Here is a 15,753-nt window from a genome sequence, read left to right as displayed (position 1 = left end):
TTATACATGTAATTTTTCTTTTTTTTTTTGGTAATTTGAGAAATGCAATTAATTGTTTAATTTGGCCTATTCTCCAGGTAATTGCCTTCACATCTGCATCTTATTTTGTCCTTGTCAGGCAACTCTAACATGCAGAATAAAAATTGTCCCTTGCAGCGATGGATAGATGGAGCTCCCAATGACAAGCTAAGTTTACCGGCACCAAATATGTTTATACCCACTGATTTGTCTCTTAAAAATGGACTAGAAAAGGTAAATCACTACTGTTCTACTGAGGAAATCCTCCTTATGAATTTGTGTCTAAACCAGGCTAAATATATTAGAGAGTCCTTATTTACCTTTTGTCCTATTTTAAGAGATTTTTTATTCTAGAGCTAAAATTAGTGTAATTTATGTCTCAAACAGGCTAAATATCCTGTTCTACTGAGGAAGTCCTCCTTTTCAAGACTATGGTTCAAAGCAGATACCATGTTCTTCAGTCCGAAGGCTTTTGTGAAGATCGACTTCAATTGTCCTGAGTCTGCCCATTCTCCTGAAGCTAGAGTTTTTAAAGCCATTTTTACAAGATTAATAGTTGACTATCTAAATGAATATGGTAAGCCAGTAGCAGCTTTCCAGTCTGATGTCTGAGTGATAGAGCTGAAATCGATTGAAAGTAGTCTCCATAGTTTGCTTTCATCGTGGTTTTTTTCCTGTGATACGTAAAGGCATTATTTCCGAAAGGAAGATTGTTTCTGTATTCTCTGTTGAAAATATTTCAAGATTTCAGAAGTTACTTTCTAACTACTAGTTTTGTTACTGCCAATCCAAACCATGCTGTTGGCTCTCATTCTTGAATTTAGTAGGCACCTATATGGCTTTCCAGTTTGAAATTAGTAATCACTCAAATGTCTCGATTTGGACTCAATATTCTCACAATTTGTTGTCTTCATGTGAAATTTTCTAGTTCATCTGCATCAAGGTTGTCTTTTCTGGAAAGCCCAAAAAATTAATGAAGAGTTGTCTTTTTGTAGAAAACCCTAAATTGAGTAGGTTTTATCTTATCTTCCTAGTTTGATTAGATTTTGGCTGACACCTTAAATCTCAATTGAAGCTGATTGAAAGTTTTATTTGCCAGAAAGGACTTTTTCTATGGAACTAGGATTGAAAATTTGTAGAATGCCTTATGGAAGTTATTTTCAGCATATTTATTAAAAAAAAAAAATTGCTATTTTATTAATGAAAAAACAGGTAGGGGGCTTTCTCCCCAATTGACTTACCCAAAAAAAAAGTTATTTTCAGCATATCAATATCCATTACTTGATTTAGAAAGATAATTGCCTTATTCCTTTTTTGTTTGCACGTAGATTATGTATTAGAGAGAGACATTAGGCTGTAGAATCCTAGACTTGCATTTTTTTGAAGGTTAGAAAGTTCACCTATTGAATTGTTATAGATTGCTATTGGAAGTTTGATATTTTGTCATCCAAGGGGGGGAGGGGGGGGAGAGAGAGAGAGAGAGAAAGAAGAAGACGAAGAAGAAGAAGAGCAAAAGAACGCAAGGGTCTAGTATTTCCGATATCTAGAAAAAGTACCTAAGATTGATGATTCGATACACATAAAAGAAAGTATTTCGGTATCTTGGGTCAATAATCCAAGAAAATGAAGAGATTGAGTAAGATGTTGCACATAAAATTAGTGATAGGTGGGCAAAGTGGAGCTATGCAGTAGGAGTTATGTGATTGCTGTATACCAATGAAGCTGAAGGGGAAGTTCTATAAGACAGCTGTGATACCAGTTTTGCTTTATGGGACGCAATATTGGGCGGTCAAGAAACAACATACCCATAGGATGAATGTAACTGAATGAGACTGTCGGTGAGTGGCAAGACAAGAAAAGATAAAATTCGGAATGCATACATTCGAGGGAACTTAGGAGTGGATCCAATGGGCAAGATGAGGGAAAGTAGATTTTGGTGGGCTGGCCATGTGCAGCGACCCAATACAACACCTGTTATGTAGTACGATTTGATTCAAGTAGAATGCTCTAAAAAGGCATGGGGAAGGCCAAAAAGACATGGATGAAAGTAGTGATAAAAAAATATGGGGACTTATGGTCATAATGAGGGTATGGCCCTTGATAGAGCAAAATGGTAGAACAAGATTCGTATAGCCAACCCCAAATAGTTGGGATAAGTCTCTGATGATGAAGATAATGATGACATATCACCACGGTTAGGTTTGATGGAACTAGCTATTGAGAATGGGCTAGGTCAGAGAAAAACTGGGATACAGGCTGTACGGAAAAACCTGATCTTAAGGATGCTAAATATGTAAACTGGGAGGGTGAAGATATGGCTATTATAAATTGGATAATATTTTCTATGGGAGGTAGTGTTTGAGTCCTATTCCCAAAAGAAAAATATTGCAAGGCTTTATGAATTGGAGCTGCAGATCAATGATTTTAAATAGGATGATTTGTCACTGGAAGACTATTATGCTCATCTACATAGTCTCTGGGATGAATTAAGCCAGCATCAGCCCATACAATATTCTTTTTGTGCAAGGAAACAAAGTCATACTTGCACAAAGGAAGATTTTTTATTTTTTGAGGGGAGTTAATGGAGAGTATGAAACAATTAGGGCAAATGTTCTCAGTGGCGAGACTTTGCCATCACTTGGTACTGTTATCTCCTTTCTTCAGCGTGAAGAAATTCGACGCAAAATAATGGCAGTGTCTATGGGTGAATCTGAAATATTCTCCTTACTCACAAGTTTTAGTGGTAATCGAGGTGGAGGACTTTTTGGAGATGAGGTGGTGGACGTGGCCATGGAAACCCTCAACCAACAAGTGATGACCCTTTAGAAAACCCTCAATCGTAGTGCATATGCTTAGGGACAAAGAAAGGGTTTTGGACATGACTTGGGCCATAGACTGCCCAGCCCTAGGTCAGCCAACCAACAGCAAAGTACTCCTACTGAAGTACACAATTCAGTATATTTGTTATTTTTACATGCTCTCGTTGGCTTTAAAGGTCACAAGCCAAGCATCTTCCACGTGGCCTTTGAAGGCCGTACAATTAATCCCTCTCACTCTCTATCAAGCCCATCCCATGGGTTCATATGTGCAACATTTTAAGCATTCGGACTTCCATTAATTATGAGTAGGTTCCTTTAATATTGTTGATGAAAAGGAAACTGTAACCTCATCCATACTTGTATTTATTTTTACCATCTTGTGAGTAGTATTTCTTAAGGATCTTTGATATATGCTTAAGTATTTGAAAACCCTAAGACATGGACATTACTTATCTAAGTATGTGTATCTTGTTAGAAGCTTATGGAACTGTGGCTTTGTATTGTGTGCATCGTTTGATACTTTTCTTCATGGAGTATTTTGGTATACATCTGTCCACAAAATCTTAAGACTAAATTTTTTCAGGCATTATCTCTCCTATTTTATTACTTTTCATATATTTTTATTTCTTATGATCTAATTAATGTCATTTTGAATAACTGAGCTGATTTCGTTTTGTCAACTTACAGCTTACAATGCTCAAATTGCCGGCCTTGATTATAGTATATACCGCGTCAATACTGGATTTCAGGTACTCAATGTTTAGTTCTATAAATGTCTAGAAGCTTTTGGGGATGGTCTCATGTACTCTATGTGAGTTGTACTCTTACAACCTTCCACGGGATGCATAAAATTTTGATTTGGAATGCTGCAATTTGGAAAATAACCAGTTATTCATTTTTTATCTGAAATGGTTGAAGCAAGAATATTTGGGATTGAAAATAATCACTTCTCTGTCTAGGCAGTTCAAATTTGAGTACACTAGAATAAGCCACCTAGCCATGGAAGGTCCTATTAGTGCTTGACAGGGCTGCTACTTCATATGACCTTAGAAAGCATTCTACAACCTTTGTGAGAAACAAAGATACACGTGCATGTGATGAAAGACTCTAGAAATGCACAACTCTATGGGCATGTTTGGATGTACTCATTATTATTGATAATTTAGTGTTTCAATTAAATTCATGTTGATAATTTATTATTTATTTTTGGCAGTGCCCACTATAAAGTGGTTGGATATATGTGGCCATTAATAGCCTTATGAATGCTTGTGTTTGAACTTTTGATATAATGGAACATGAACTCAGTAGGAGTGTGGTCCTGTGTGGACCATGCTAAGTAAACAATATTTGTTGATACTAGACTGTGCATGACGTGCTATGCCAGCTGGTGGGAAAAACCCATGTTACCTAGGCATAGAGATTAAACCGATAAGGGTTGTAATGAGTCATCCCTTGATGCGGTCAGAGTATGCCCGGATGAGTGAGCGGAGGGACTGTGTGGCCCTTGCGTGTGATGGTGGCCTTTAGAGACGGGGACCAAAGCCTCATCTGCGTACCATCACATGGCATGCACGTATGATAGCCGTTTCGAGAAAGCGAACCACCTTTCAGGGTGAAGCTTGTGCATGTGCGAGAGATTACCCTTATGCACCATAGAGCTGTGGATTACATCAGGTCTAGGTGACCTTGGTACGTCTCTAGTGGAGAACCTGAAATCTATAAACTGGGATTATGACCCCTTGCCCATTGGCTAGACGTTGGTGACCCACTAATGAGCTCCTGCATGGACTGTGGGTCATGGACGACATTGGCCCGGTTTGAGAAAGCATGTATGGACCGTAGTCCATAGTAGAAGGTGGAGTGCTCCAGTGTTTATTTATTTATTCCTAAACCATAAGGATTATTTTCCCATCAAAAGTATTTACTTGTGTTTGTTTTGATGTTATATTATTTTTAGAATTGTTATTTGAATTTTACTGAATCTTTGGGTATTTTATTTATAAAATTTGGATTTATAAAAATAAAGATATTGATTTTATATTGATTTGAATATTCAAATGAATTTAATAAATTTTTAAAATATTTATTTTAATTTAAAATTATTTGAAATTACATGGGGGCCCATTTGTGCACATGGGTCTGCCATGACAAGTTGGTGGGGCCAATGAGATGCCATCATGGGTGGCACCTCTTGGATCTTTCCATTTTATTGTGATCAAATTTTTTGGCTTGAAGCCCAGGATATTAAATGTTTTGGAAAGATTGGATTTTTGAAGAGCTTTGAAACCTAATAAGGAATGTGTGAAGAGGCTTGTGCACGAGTATGGAAAGCAAAACATTATTATTTTTTTATTTATTTTAATTGATGGGAAAATAGTTTAAGAATGGGAGAAAAAGGTTCTAACATCTTCCATATGATCTTGATGATCTATCTATGGAATGGATGGCTTATATTTCTCACCCCACAAGTCACCCACGATCAATGGTGCATATTCAATCTCACATGAAGAGGCAAGCCATAGAAAATCCTAAGAGACCCTAAAACCCCTTGAAGCACTATAAAAAGGGATGGACCCTATCCATTATTCTCTATACCAATTTCTCTATCTCTCTCTTTTGAAAAATAGGGGGTATGCCCCACTTAGAAGGAAACTCTCTCTCTCTCTCTCCCCCCTGTGGTAAGGAAGGGGCATGCCCCACTCATGGTGCCTTGATCTCTCTCTCCCATCTTGTTGAGTTATGGCTAAAGGGTTTAGGGTGTAGAAAGGAGATGTTATCTCTCTTAACTAAGTTATCAAGGGGTTCTACCTAAGTTTGAGATTTTGTGATTGAAAGGAGTTCTTGTTCCATTGGAGAGTTTGACCTAAACTTGCTTTCCCAAGATTGATATTGAAGGTTGACCGTTGATCTTGCGCCATCGGAAGGAGGTGACTCGATGTGGAGTGTAAGAAGCCCAGTTGTGGTAATCTCCGGTACTCTCTTTTTGTTTCTTGTCATATTTACTTATTATGTCTTTTATTATTCCCAAGCAGAGGTTGTGGTTTTCTTTGGTTATTATAAGAAAGGTTTACAGTAGCATCAAGTTTTGAGATTCTAGATTTATTTCTTTTATTTTATTTGAAGTTGATTTATTGTAAAAGGACTATTTGTGATTGCTCTAAGCCGTGAAGAAAAAGAAAAAGAATAGAAAAGAAGGAGAAAAAAGGAATATATACTCCGACTAGATCACACAAGTCCTTCTTTCAAAAGTTACATGAGATAGACCTATAGGAAATTTTGCATGCAAGTTTGTCGTTTTGAAAAACTGTTTTTACCTTATTCACAGTCATCATCATCATCATTTTAGCTTTTTCCCAATTAGTTGGGGTTTGTTACATGAATTCCGGTTCTCCATTTTTCTATGTTAAAGGCCATATCCTCAGTGAGACCACAAGTCCTCATATATTTTCAGACTACTTTCAACCACGTCTTTCTGGACCCATCCTTTGTCCTTTTTTGTCCTTCCATTTGAACTAACTCGCACCTCCTAACATGTGTTGTACTTGGTTGGCATCATACGAGTCTAACCCACTTAAGTCTACTCTCTCTTATTTTATCGTCTGTTGGTGCCACACCTAAATTCTTTCTAATAGATTCATTTCGAATTCTATCCCTTCTTGTCTTGCCACTCATCCATCTCAATATCCTCATCTCTGCTATACTCATTCTATGGGTATATTAGTTTTTGTCCACCGAACATTCCGCCCCCATAAAGTAAAGCTGATCTCACCGCTGTCCTATAGAACTTGCCCTTCAACTTCATTAGTATGCGGCGATCACATAAAATTTCAGTTGCACATCTCCACTTCGCCCACCCAGCTTGTGCGACATCTTCTTCGATCTCTCAATTTTTCTGGATTATTGACTCAAGATAACGAAAGTGCGGTCTTTTCTATACTTTCTGACCATCAATCTTGACTACTTCCTCGTCTCTACTCCTATTGTTGCTAAACTTGCACTCCATATACTTTGTCTTAGTCCAACTATTTTAAACCTTTAGATTCTAGAGCATCCCTCCAAAGTTTTAACTTTGTGTTGACTCTATATTCACAGTAATTTGCTGAAATTCACATTTTTAAGCCAAAAATATCTAAAACTCAAATTCGCCAAAAATTTTAAATGATTAAATAATTCTATAAAACATAAGGTATGTGCCAATATTGAGTGTATAAGAAACCAGTGTTTCAAAAATCGCTAGGTGGCACCTAAGCGGTCGGGGAGGTCCAGGCTGCCCAGCGCCTAAGCGGGCACACAAAACTTAAGCGGCCTAGTAGAAATTTTTTTTTTTTGGGTTTTCTCTCTAAAATAGCTTCTAATGGCTTTTAGGTTTCAAATGAACCTAAAACCCACAATTTTACCCTTTTAGTATTAAAAAAATGACCCAAACATACCCTCAAGGAGCTGCATTTTCACCCCTGGGTGGGGTGCAGGCCTTGGGCAGGCGCCCTGGGGTATCCGCCTAGGCAACCGCCCAAATGCTGGACGGTCTGCTTTTTGAAACTATGTTAGAAACCAAATCTCAATTGAGGAGAACAAAGTAAAACAAGACTAGACAATACAACTAGAAATTTTCACTCATTACGTTTGAATTACACCCTCAAATCAAAATTACAGCAAGGTTGCTGCTATTACATAGATACATTGGCTTCAAAATACACTTTAGAAGAGAGGATACAACTCTATTTAGGTCCCTTACACAAGTACAAGACTATCCATGAAGGATTATTACAAAACTACACATGAATAGTGTGCTCTTAAAAATTGGGCAACACTCAATTTTACAATGCCAAATTATACATCATGTGACACTTGAAAATTCATCATAATACAATTCTCAGTACATCAATATGTGATTGCTTAAGTGTATTGTGCAACAAGATCATGGGAAGCCAAATAGAGCTCTCGGGTGCTCGGTTTACAACCAAGGGTCTTAGCTATGTGCCAATGGGTGACATGTGTTGACATCACATAAATTCGGGCCAATTCATCATTTAAGAAATAGGAAGCCAATCATCTACTGATGTATATAATATTTATGAGAGGTATTTGTACAGGTTCAAAGGATCTTACTAGTGGAAAAATCATGCGAGTGATCCGAGGCTTTCGAATACAAAACCGGATCTAGTTTCTTCACAAAATGGCACTTAGAAATTTGATATAGTCTCCCTTTGAAAATTGGACAATTCAAGATGCTGATGAGGTGATCTAAGTGACTAACGTGGGTTAGAAAACTCAGAGAAATCAGTCAATAAAAGGTTCAAAAATTCAATTGGGAATTGAACATGGATCAAGAAATAACATAAGGAGAATCAAATGGCTAAGGATTGATCACCAAAGGAGATTGTAATTCTGCTGGAATTTCAGAATTACCGCAGAGAATAGATGCTCTAAAAGACAGAATGAAAGGGCTTACTCAAATAATAAAAGGTCACTTTGACTTGTTGATCCATGGAATGAGCTATAACACTTTGATGCCATTAGTGGAACTCGAATTTCCCTGGAAGATGGCTGCTCTCTTCTAAAATTTGAAGATGGAGTTTAGAGAGAGAATAAAAGAGTTTGGGGCGCGCCAAAATGAGAGGGAAGAGAGAGGTTGGGGTGTGCTACTTTTGGAGGGAAGTTTAATGAGAGAAACTCATATCTTGAAATGAATGCAAAGGGCGGTATTTATAGCTCTTTTATGGCACATGGGATGTGATGCTTCTAGATGATGAATCAAGGCCTCCATATCATCTACCAAAGATTACAAAGAGAGGCATGATCCTAGCCCCCCATCCACCATCAGCCATCTTGATACGTGGCATAGATTTAATACCTTTATCCTCCTTTAATTCACACCCATTTCCCTTGTTATTAAAATACTCATGTTATAAATTAATTATAAACATTAAAATCAAGATGGAGGGTATGGCCTTAAGGTCATTTAACCAAAATTTTAGCAAAAACAAATCTTTCAAAATTCTCTCCATTTTAAAAAACAAAAGGGACTAACAAGAGCATGCCACATAAGTAAGTTGATTATGTGCACAATTACTGTGTGCCCATAGGATTAGGTTGATAATAACGAACCTTATACCCTTTTTAGAACCTTTCACACATCTGCATAACCCACTTGCTTTGGGCAATTAACATGTGCTTTAAATCAATCTTCCAAAACTCATTATTTATGGAAAAATAGAAAAATCAACACAATATTCACTTAACATTAATGGCAAAGACAAGGGGGTCCCCATGGGGTTAACATCACCCCCACGTCATCTGCACGTGGGGGTGCGTGGGGCCCCTTGGGTAAGCCACTTGGACATCCATTGGCTATTTGGGTGTCCCGTATAAGTCGCCGGGGGGGGGGGGGACTGTCCCTGTTTGTCCTTATGTTAAAACAATTTCAGAAAAAAGGTTTTTCTTGTCCAAATAAATCTAGAAAAAATATCATAAATCTACAATAATTATTTTAATTATTTTTCATTAAAATAAAATATTTTGACAATATTTAAAAATCATTACAAGGGAAATTTGGATCCAGAGAGTAGATTTACAAAAACGGATCACTCCACTTGGCTAGACTTGGAATCCAAAGTCATATTCTCATAAATGACCCAACAGACTCATGACCCATAATGTTTATTTAGGGGCTCAAGATATTAGACTGTCAAAGTCAAGTTCATGTGCGACTTTGAATCCCCAAGGTTAGATGGATTTCAAGTGCACCCCTAAGAGGACATGCACATGAGATGCGGGGGTTACTTTCTTGGTACATCTGCATAGCTCTATCCAGTGGATCTGTGGAAGAGCAAGCTTCCCATGAATTACTACTGTATATGCACGTGCTACGAGAATATTTGAAATAGTCAGGAATTTAGGCCAATACCCTCTATTGGCTCTAACCTTCCCACACAGGACTTTCATTCATAAGCTCATACGAATATCGTAGTGTCTTGACCTATCTTAGAGGTGAGGTTCAAACATAATCAACTGAACCTGACCTAGAGGTAGCCTTCGACCCGCTCGGTACTTCTCATATACGAAAGCTCCTCATGATCGAATCGGGGTTCCATGTCTCTTGGTCCCAGTGCGCCAAGATCTCAGAGTCATGTCATTCTTATACTCCCACTCAAGTAAAGAGCATTTAAAATGAAGAAATTTAAGGCCTTCAAAGGACATAATTCCAGCACCAACCATCTAAGAAAGCAATATTATCTAGAGTATATTAATATCAAATAAAATAATTTATTCCAGATAACTAATTGTCTTCCAAATATGCCCTATATTTACTTGAATTCTTTTGGCATTGCTTAATTTTAATTTAGGATTAGGATATTTTAAGCATTTTATAGAATAACAGCCCTATTCAAGCGATACCTTTCAATCTAGGATTTTAGAGAATTCAAAAACTTAACTAGGGTTTCTACAAACCCTATAGTCACAAATTAGAGTTGAAAAACTTAACTAGGGTCTCTAAGCTGAGTTGCTCCCTTCTTTTCTTCAAAATACAACAAACTCTAATTTTGGGTTTCACTTGCCACCTTGCTTTATTCTATTTTAATTTTAAGTGGCATAAGAAAATATGGGAGAGAGAGGTTGGAGTGAGAGAGAGAGAGAGATAATACATGAAGTGAGAAAAAATATTTTGGGGTGTGAGAGAGAATATTTTGGCATGATGGGGAGAGGGAACTTGGGGTGTGAGAGAGTGAGATCTTGTTTTATCTTTGAAAGAGGTTCAAGCTAGGTCTTTAAATAGAAGGAATTCTATCTCCTAATTTTAATAGAATTTCTTTGGGTATGCCTTATCTAATTTCTCGCTAGACCTTTTAGGATAATTTAGAAAAACTATGGGGTGAGAAATTTAAGATATTCATCTCACAAATCAACTATTATGATTTTGGGTGGACAGATAGGAAACTTATCCCCTTAGATTTTGACCCATATCCAACTCCAATTTAAATTTAAAATATAACCAATCTTATCATCATCTAGATCTCCCATAATCTATAAGAAATTAAGAATCTATATTTTAAAGCTCTCACTAGAATAAGAAACCAAATCTAATTTAAAAAACAAAAGATTTCCTATCTTTAATAAAATTTGAACCAAATATTTAGAAAATATGGGCTGAGCCTCCTTTTTGTTAAATATGTGGCATGCCCCTTTTTTGCTAAAAACCTGGCATGCCTCCCTAGGAGGTCATATAAGCCCCACATGGGTGGCACACACATGTGGGGGCTGGATACTTAGTCCACTTTGACAAGTTCTGAAATTTTTTAGAAATACCCTTTTAATGTATTTTTTAATAGAAATAATATTTTAAAATTCTGAAAATATTTAAAAATTATAAAAAAATTTATTACCAAAATAAATAAACTAGGAGTAAATTGGTACCAATGAGTCAAATTTAGCAATAATAAATGGCACTCCACTCGCCTCAGAAACCATGATCCACTATTGTTTTCTTATTCAACCTAACAAAGACCCATGGCCTATAGTCTCATTTTAGGGGCTCATGTTTGATTTGTCAAAGTTGAATAATAAACAGCAGGACCATGATCCTGGAATGTAGATTTCAGTTCCCCCTTTAAGAGCAAGTCTAGCACTTGTCACCACAATGCAAAGGGGCTCTTTTTATGGACATGTACATGTGTCCCTTTGTAGAGCTGCTTCTCAATAATGCGGTTGTCTTGTGTACATACCATGTGAAAATTTGTTGAGGCTTTGGCCCTTGCTCTCACAAGCCTACAACCGCATACAAGTGACCACACTGTTCTCTTAGCCTACAAATATCATCCCTGAGCATCTGTCCGCCCTCAACAAGGGATGATCCACTGTAAGCCCTTTGCGGTAATGCCACATGCCTAGGGTTAAGAGTTTTGGATAACCCTTGGTCCGTCAACACACACTCCCACTGAGGTGCATATTGCACTACAAAATATCATATTTACAAGTTCTCTAGGCATTTAAAGGCTACAAAACACAATAATAAGTAGTTCTTAAGTGCTTTCTACATGCAAGTATCCTTATTATAACACTCACCCAAACACTTAGTGTGAGGGCAAGTTCATATCTTTCATAGATAAGGCTCTCGCTCTCATTCTTTGATAGTGGGATGTGAGTGTCTTGAATGCTATTTTGGATTTTCCAAGTTATTTCTCTCATCACCATTTGAATGGATTGATTCCAATTCTCTTTCACTCTCTGGTTCCTTCCTTGCCAAGTTAACCATATGCTACCCTTCACATTTTATAAAGGAACTTATTAGAAAATTGTTTTTTGAACCCATTGTGTATGAGCTTGGGTCTATAAAGTTTCTATTGAGCAAGTATTGAATCTCCACAGCACTATTTGGTGAATGTGATGGTCAAAAGTACAAGTGGTGAATAGGTGGTTCTATTATCTTTGAGAAGTACAAGTATTGAATCTCCACAGCACTTTCAGATTTGGAGATGTAGCAAATGTAGCAAATGTTATCCACTTGAATCTCCACAGCTTGGGTCTTATAGTCAAAACTACGAGTATTGAATCTCCACAGCACTTTCAGATTTGCACATGTAGCAAATGTTATCCATCTTTGGTTCTATTATCTTTGAGAAGCCTAATTTGGTATTTTTACATCTTAGATAAATATTCATTTGCATGCATTTGTATGTCTTAAATTTGCGAACATGTATGATGCTTATGTGCATACACATGTGGAAGCTAGTGCTACACAATACATGCATATTAGACTATATAACCCATGTGTAAGAAAAACACACCCAGAGTTCAAGGACCTAGATCCTACAAATAATAAGTAGTGTCTTTTATTTGCATGGAGATTGCATTGTCATTCAAGAATAGAATATGAGGTTGGCTCCTGTAGTTCTCATTCACTTGCCTTGATTTTCAAGGTAGAGTAGGGGTCTAACTTTTAACCCACATGGAGTACCCACTCTCCCAGCCTCTGCTTTGTTGAATCCTAGATCCTTCTTTTAGAAACTCTCCAATGTGTGAGAGTTAATAACATCAACATGCACATTATGAGGGCATAGTTAAGAATTGTAACTTTTGAAGTCTCAACTTGCTAGAAAGCTTTATCTCACAAAAATATTTATGATTAATCGGGATAAATTTCATTCAAGGACTTACAAATTGCACAAAGTGGTATGAAATGGTCTAATGGGTATTTTGTACTAGGTGGAGCAGCTACGTAACGACTATTTAATAAATAACAGTTACAACAGTTTCTTTCTTGTATATATAATTTTGGGGTTCTTTTTTATACTTTTTTTATCTATGGATAAGGATCTTCGGGGTTGTTACTAAACAATTTACATAAAACTTCACTCCAAGATATGGAAAAAGTTAAAATTATACATAATGGAATGGTCTTTCTATATATATTTTTTATGAAATAACATTTTCTTTAAAACTTATTTGCTTAATTAGAATATGAGCTACACTCAAAGGAATTAATCAAAATGTTCAAAGGAAAACAAACATGTTTAAAATATTTTATTGATTTGATGTCTTTTAAAATTTTTAATTTTAAAAAATAGATATTAACATAGATGTCCCTTTCTTGCGGTATTAAAAAAATGTCCCGCAAATGTTTCAATTTTACGTGCATGTCTTTTGTTTTTGTTCCTTCTCCCCCTCCCCCCCCCCCACGAAGTTCCAAACCAGGGTGTTGTTTTCCTTTTGACCTAATATTCAGTTTTAAACTTCAAGTTCTGAAACACATTTTTTGTTAAAAAAAACCAGTTTGCCAGTTACTTAATTTGAGATTTTTTGAAATATTTTTTATATTTATTAACCACATCAGGGTGAGTGGCATCAGGACTGCATCTTGCATTTTAAAACATTGGGGCCATGATATGCCTAGGTTGGACAGGCGGCCAAATTCGAATTCTAATTGTGGCGGGACAATGATGGTGTGTGCTGGTCATGTCCATAGGATGGGATGGTGCAAGTTGGTGGCATGCACTACACTTGTGGGGCCTTTGGATCCAACCCCACATGTGTTCCACACCTACATAGGTGGGGCGTGGAGCCATGTGGCCCACACCTCACACATGGAGATTGGACCCCCCCCCCTCCCGTCTGTTGTTTTATTTTTATTTTAAAAATAAAGGTGTTTTGTTTGACAAGGAAATTTTGACCCGAGGCTCTGTTTATGGGGCTCAGCTTGAGATCGCTCGCGTGCATGTCGCGTCGTGTCGTGCGTTTGTGCGGATAGGTTCCAACAGTAAGAGATTTTGGTGCTGCGAGGGGTTCAGGCATCTACCTCGCACGCAGTTGGGGTCGTGGACACATCCGGGCTTGGCTAGCCCTCTTAGACTAATTCGAAGCCCCCTGGCCTTCTCGACATGGTCTGAGTCTTGTCCTTTCTCCAATCACGCGACACCTTGATTCTTTCGCACTTGAGGTATAAAATTCGGGGTTGATAGCTCCTTGATTCGTCCCGGTTCATGATAGTTTTGGGGTAAAAAGGGCTTAGGTGAACTAAGCTTAAGTCTTGGATGGGGTATAAGAGGGGGGTAGAAAAGTAGAAGAGATGAAGACAAAGAAGAAGAAGAATGAGAAGGGTAGAAGAGGATCACTTTTCGATTCTGCATCCTTCTGGCGTCACCTCCCCCAAGAGGCCTTACCGGTTGACCCATAAAAGGTGTTAGGCCTAAGCTTAGCACCCGGAGGCACGACACGAGATGCAAACTTCTTGGGCACTCAAAAGGCCCCAAGGTTGACTTAATGTTGGTACCTCCTCAAAGAGTGTATGAGGAGAGAAAAGAAGGAAATGAGAAAAGAAGAAGAAGGAAAAGAAGAAGGGCACCACTATGATTCGGCAGCCTTTCGACGTCCCTTTCCCAAGAGGTTTTATTGGTTGACCCACTAAAAAGGTATTAGGCCGAGACCTAACACCCCGAAGGCACTGCAAGAGATGCAAAATTCTTGGGTGCTAAAAAGCCCTTAGGTCGGCCTAATGCTCGTACCCCCTCAATAGAGCGTATTTAAAATAAAATAAAAGAGAGTGGGGAGAGTAAAAGAAATAAGAGAGAGTGAGACAAGAAGAAAGAGAGTAGAGAGAAAGAGAGAAGGGAGAAATGGGGCGGCCAAGCCGCCTCACACTTTGAAGAGGTAGAGAGAGTGAGAAGAGAGAGGGGGAGAGATATTTTGAGAGAGTTAGAGAGAGAAAGAGAGTGAGAGAGGAGTGGTGGCCTAGCCACCTCACTCTTTAAAGGGAGAGAGCGTGGGAATAGAGAGAGAGTGAGAGAAGAGTAGGAAGGGTGGGAAAGAGAGGGAAAGGGGGAGCTGGGCGGCCTAGCCGCTCGGCTCTTCCCAAGGAGGGGGGGAGAGAGAGAGAGGAAAGAGAAAAGAGAAAGAGAAGGTACCTGGGCGGCCCAGCCGTCTGGCTCTCTGAGGGTGGGGGTGAGAGAGAAACAGAAAGAGGAGGGAGCTGGGCAGCCTAGCTGCCTGGCTCTCCGAGGGGCGAGGAAGAGAGAGAATTAGAGGAAAAAGAGAGAAAGAAGAAGAAAGAAGAGAAGAGAAGAAGAAAAGATGAGAGAGAGAGTGAAACTAGATACTTAGCAAGTTGGCTGAAGACTCGAACCCGGCGGCTAAGTGTGTCGGCCATTGAAGCGCCCTTGAAAGGGTTAGGTCTTTGGGTAGGAGGTTAGGGTGCAAGGTTAGTTTGAATGGACCTAGGTGGGCTATGGAGTATGGTTGGTTGGTTAAGTATGGGTGGGCTAGTGTGTAGGATGTGGTGTGGTGTAGGGAGTAGGATATGATGTAGTACAGGAAATAGGATATGGTGTGGTGTAGGATTGAGTGGGTTAGGATGGATGGTCTAGGGTGTAGGGTGTGGTATGGTGTAGGGAGTATGGAATGTAGAAGTAGGAAGTGGGAGGTA

General features: G+C 38.3%; 1 protein-coding gene across 5 annotated transcripts in view; it reads left to right on the top strand.

Annotated features, from left to right (window-relative positions):
* The window catches only part of LOC18428917 (insulin-degrading enzyme-like 1, peroxisomal), a 69,339-nt gene that overhangs the window by 35,488 nt on the left and 18,098 nt on the right, over window positions 1-15,753 (top strand). For 4 of the 5 annotated variants that reach the window (XM_006838213.4, XM_088863216.1, XM_088863217.1 and 1 more), the window contains exons 16-18: window positions 157-252; window positions 406-595; window positions 3,525-3,586. In XM_006838213.4, the coding sequence (XP_006838276.2) occupies window positions 157-252; window positions 406-595; window positions 3,525-3,586 (348 nt within the window). Of the gene's footprint in view, window positions 1-156; window positions 253-405; window positions 596-3,524; window positions 3,587-5,719; window positions 5,800-15,753 lie in introns of all 5 variants that reach the window. The other variant, XR_016052952.1, reaches the window with a different exon arrangement.

The sequence above is a fragment of the Amborella trichopoda genome, chromosome 3, assembly GCF_054954075.1.
Source record: "Amborella trichopoda isolate Santa Cruz 75 chromosome 3, AtrichopodaSantaCruz75HAP2 v2.0, whole genome shotgun sequence".
Lineage (NCBI taxonomy): Eukaryota > Viridiplantae > Streptophyta > Magnoliopsida > Amborellales > Amborellaceae > Amborella > Amborella trichopoda.
The sequence above is the reverse complement of the archived record's forward strand: the minus strand, read 5'-3'. Positions and strand labels throughout refer to the sequence as shown.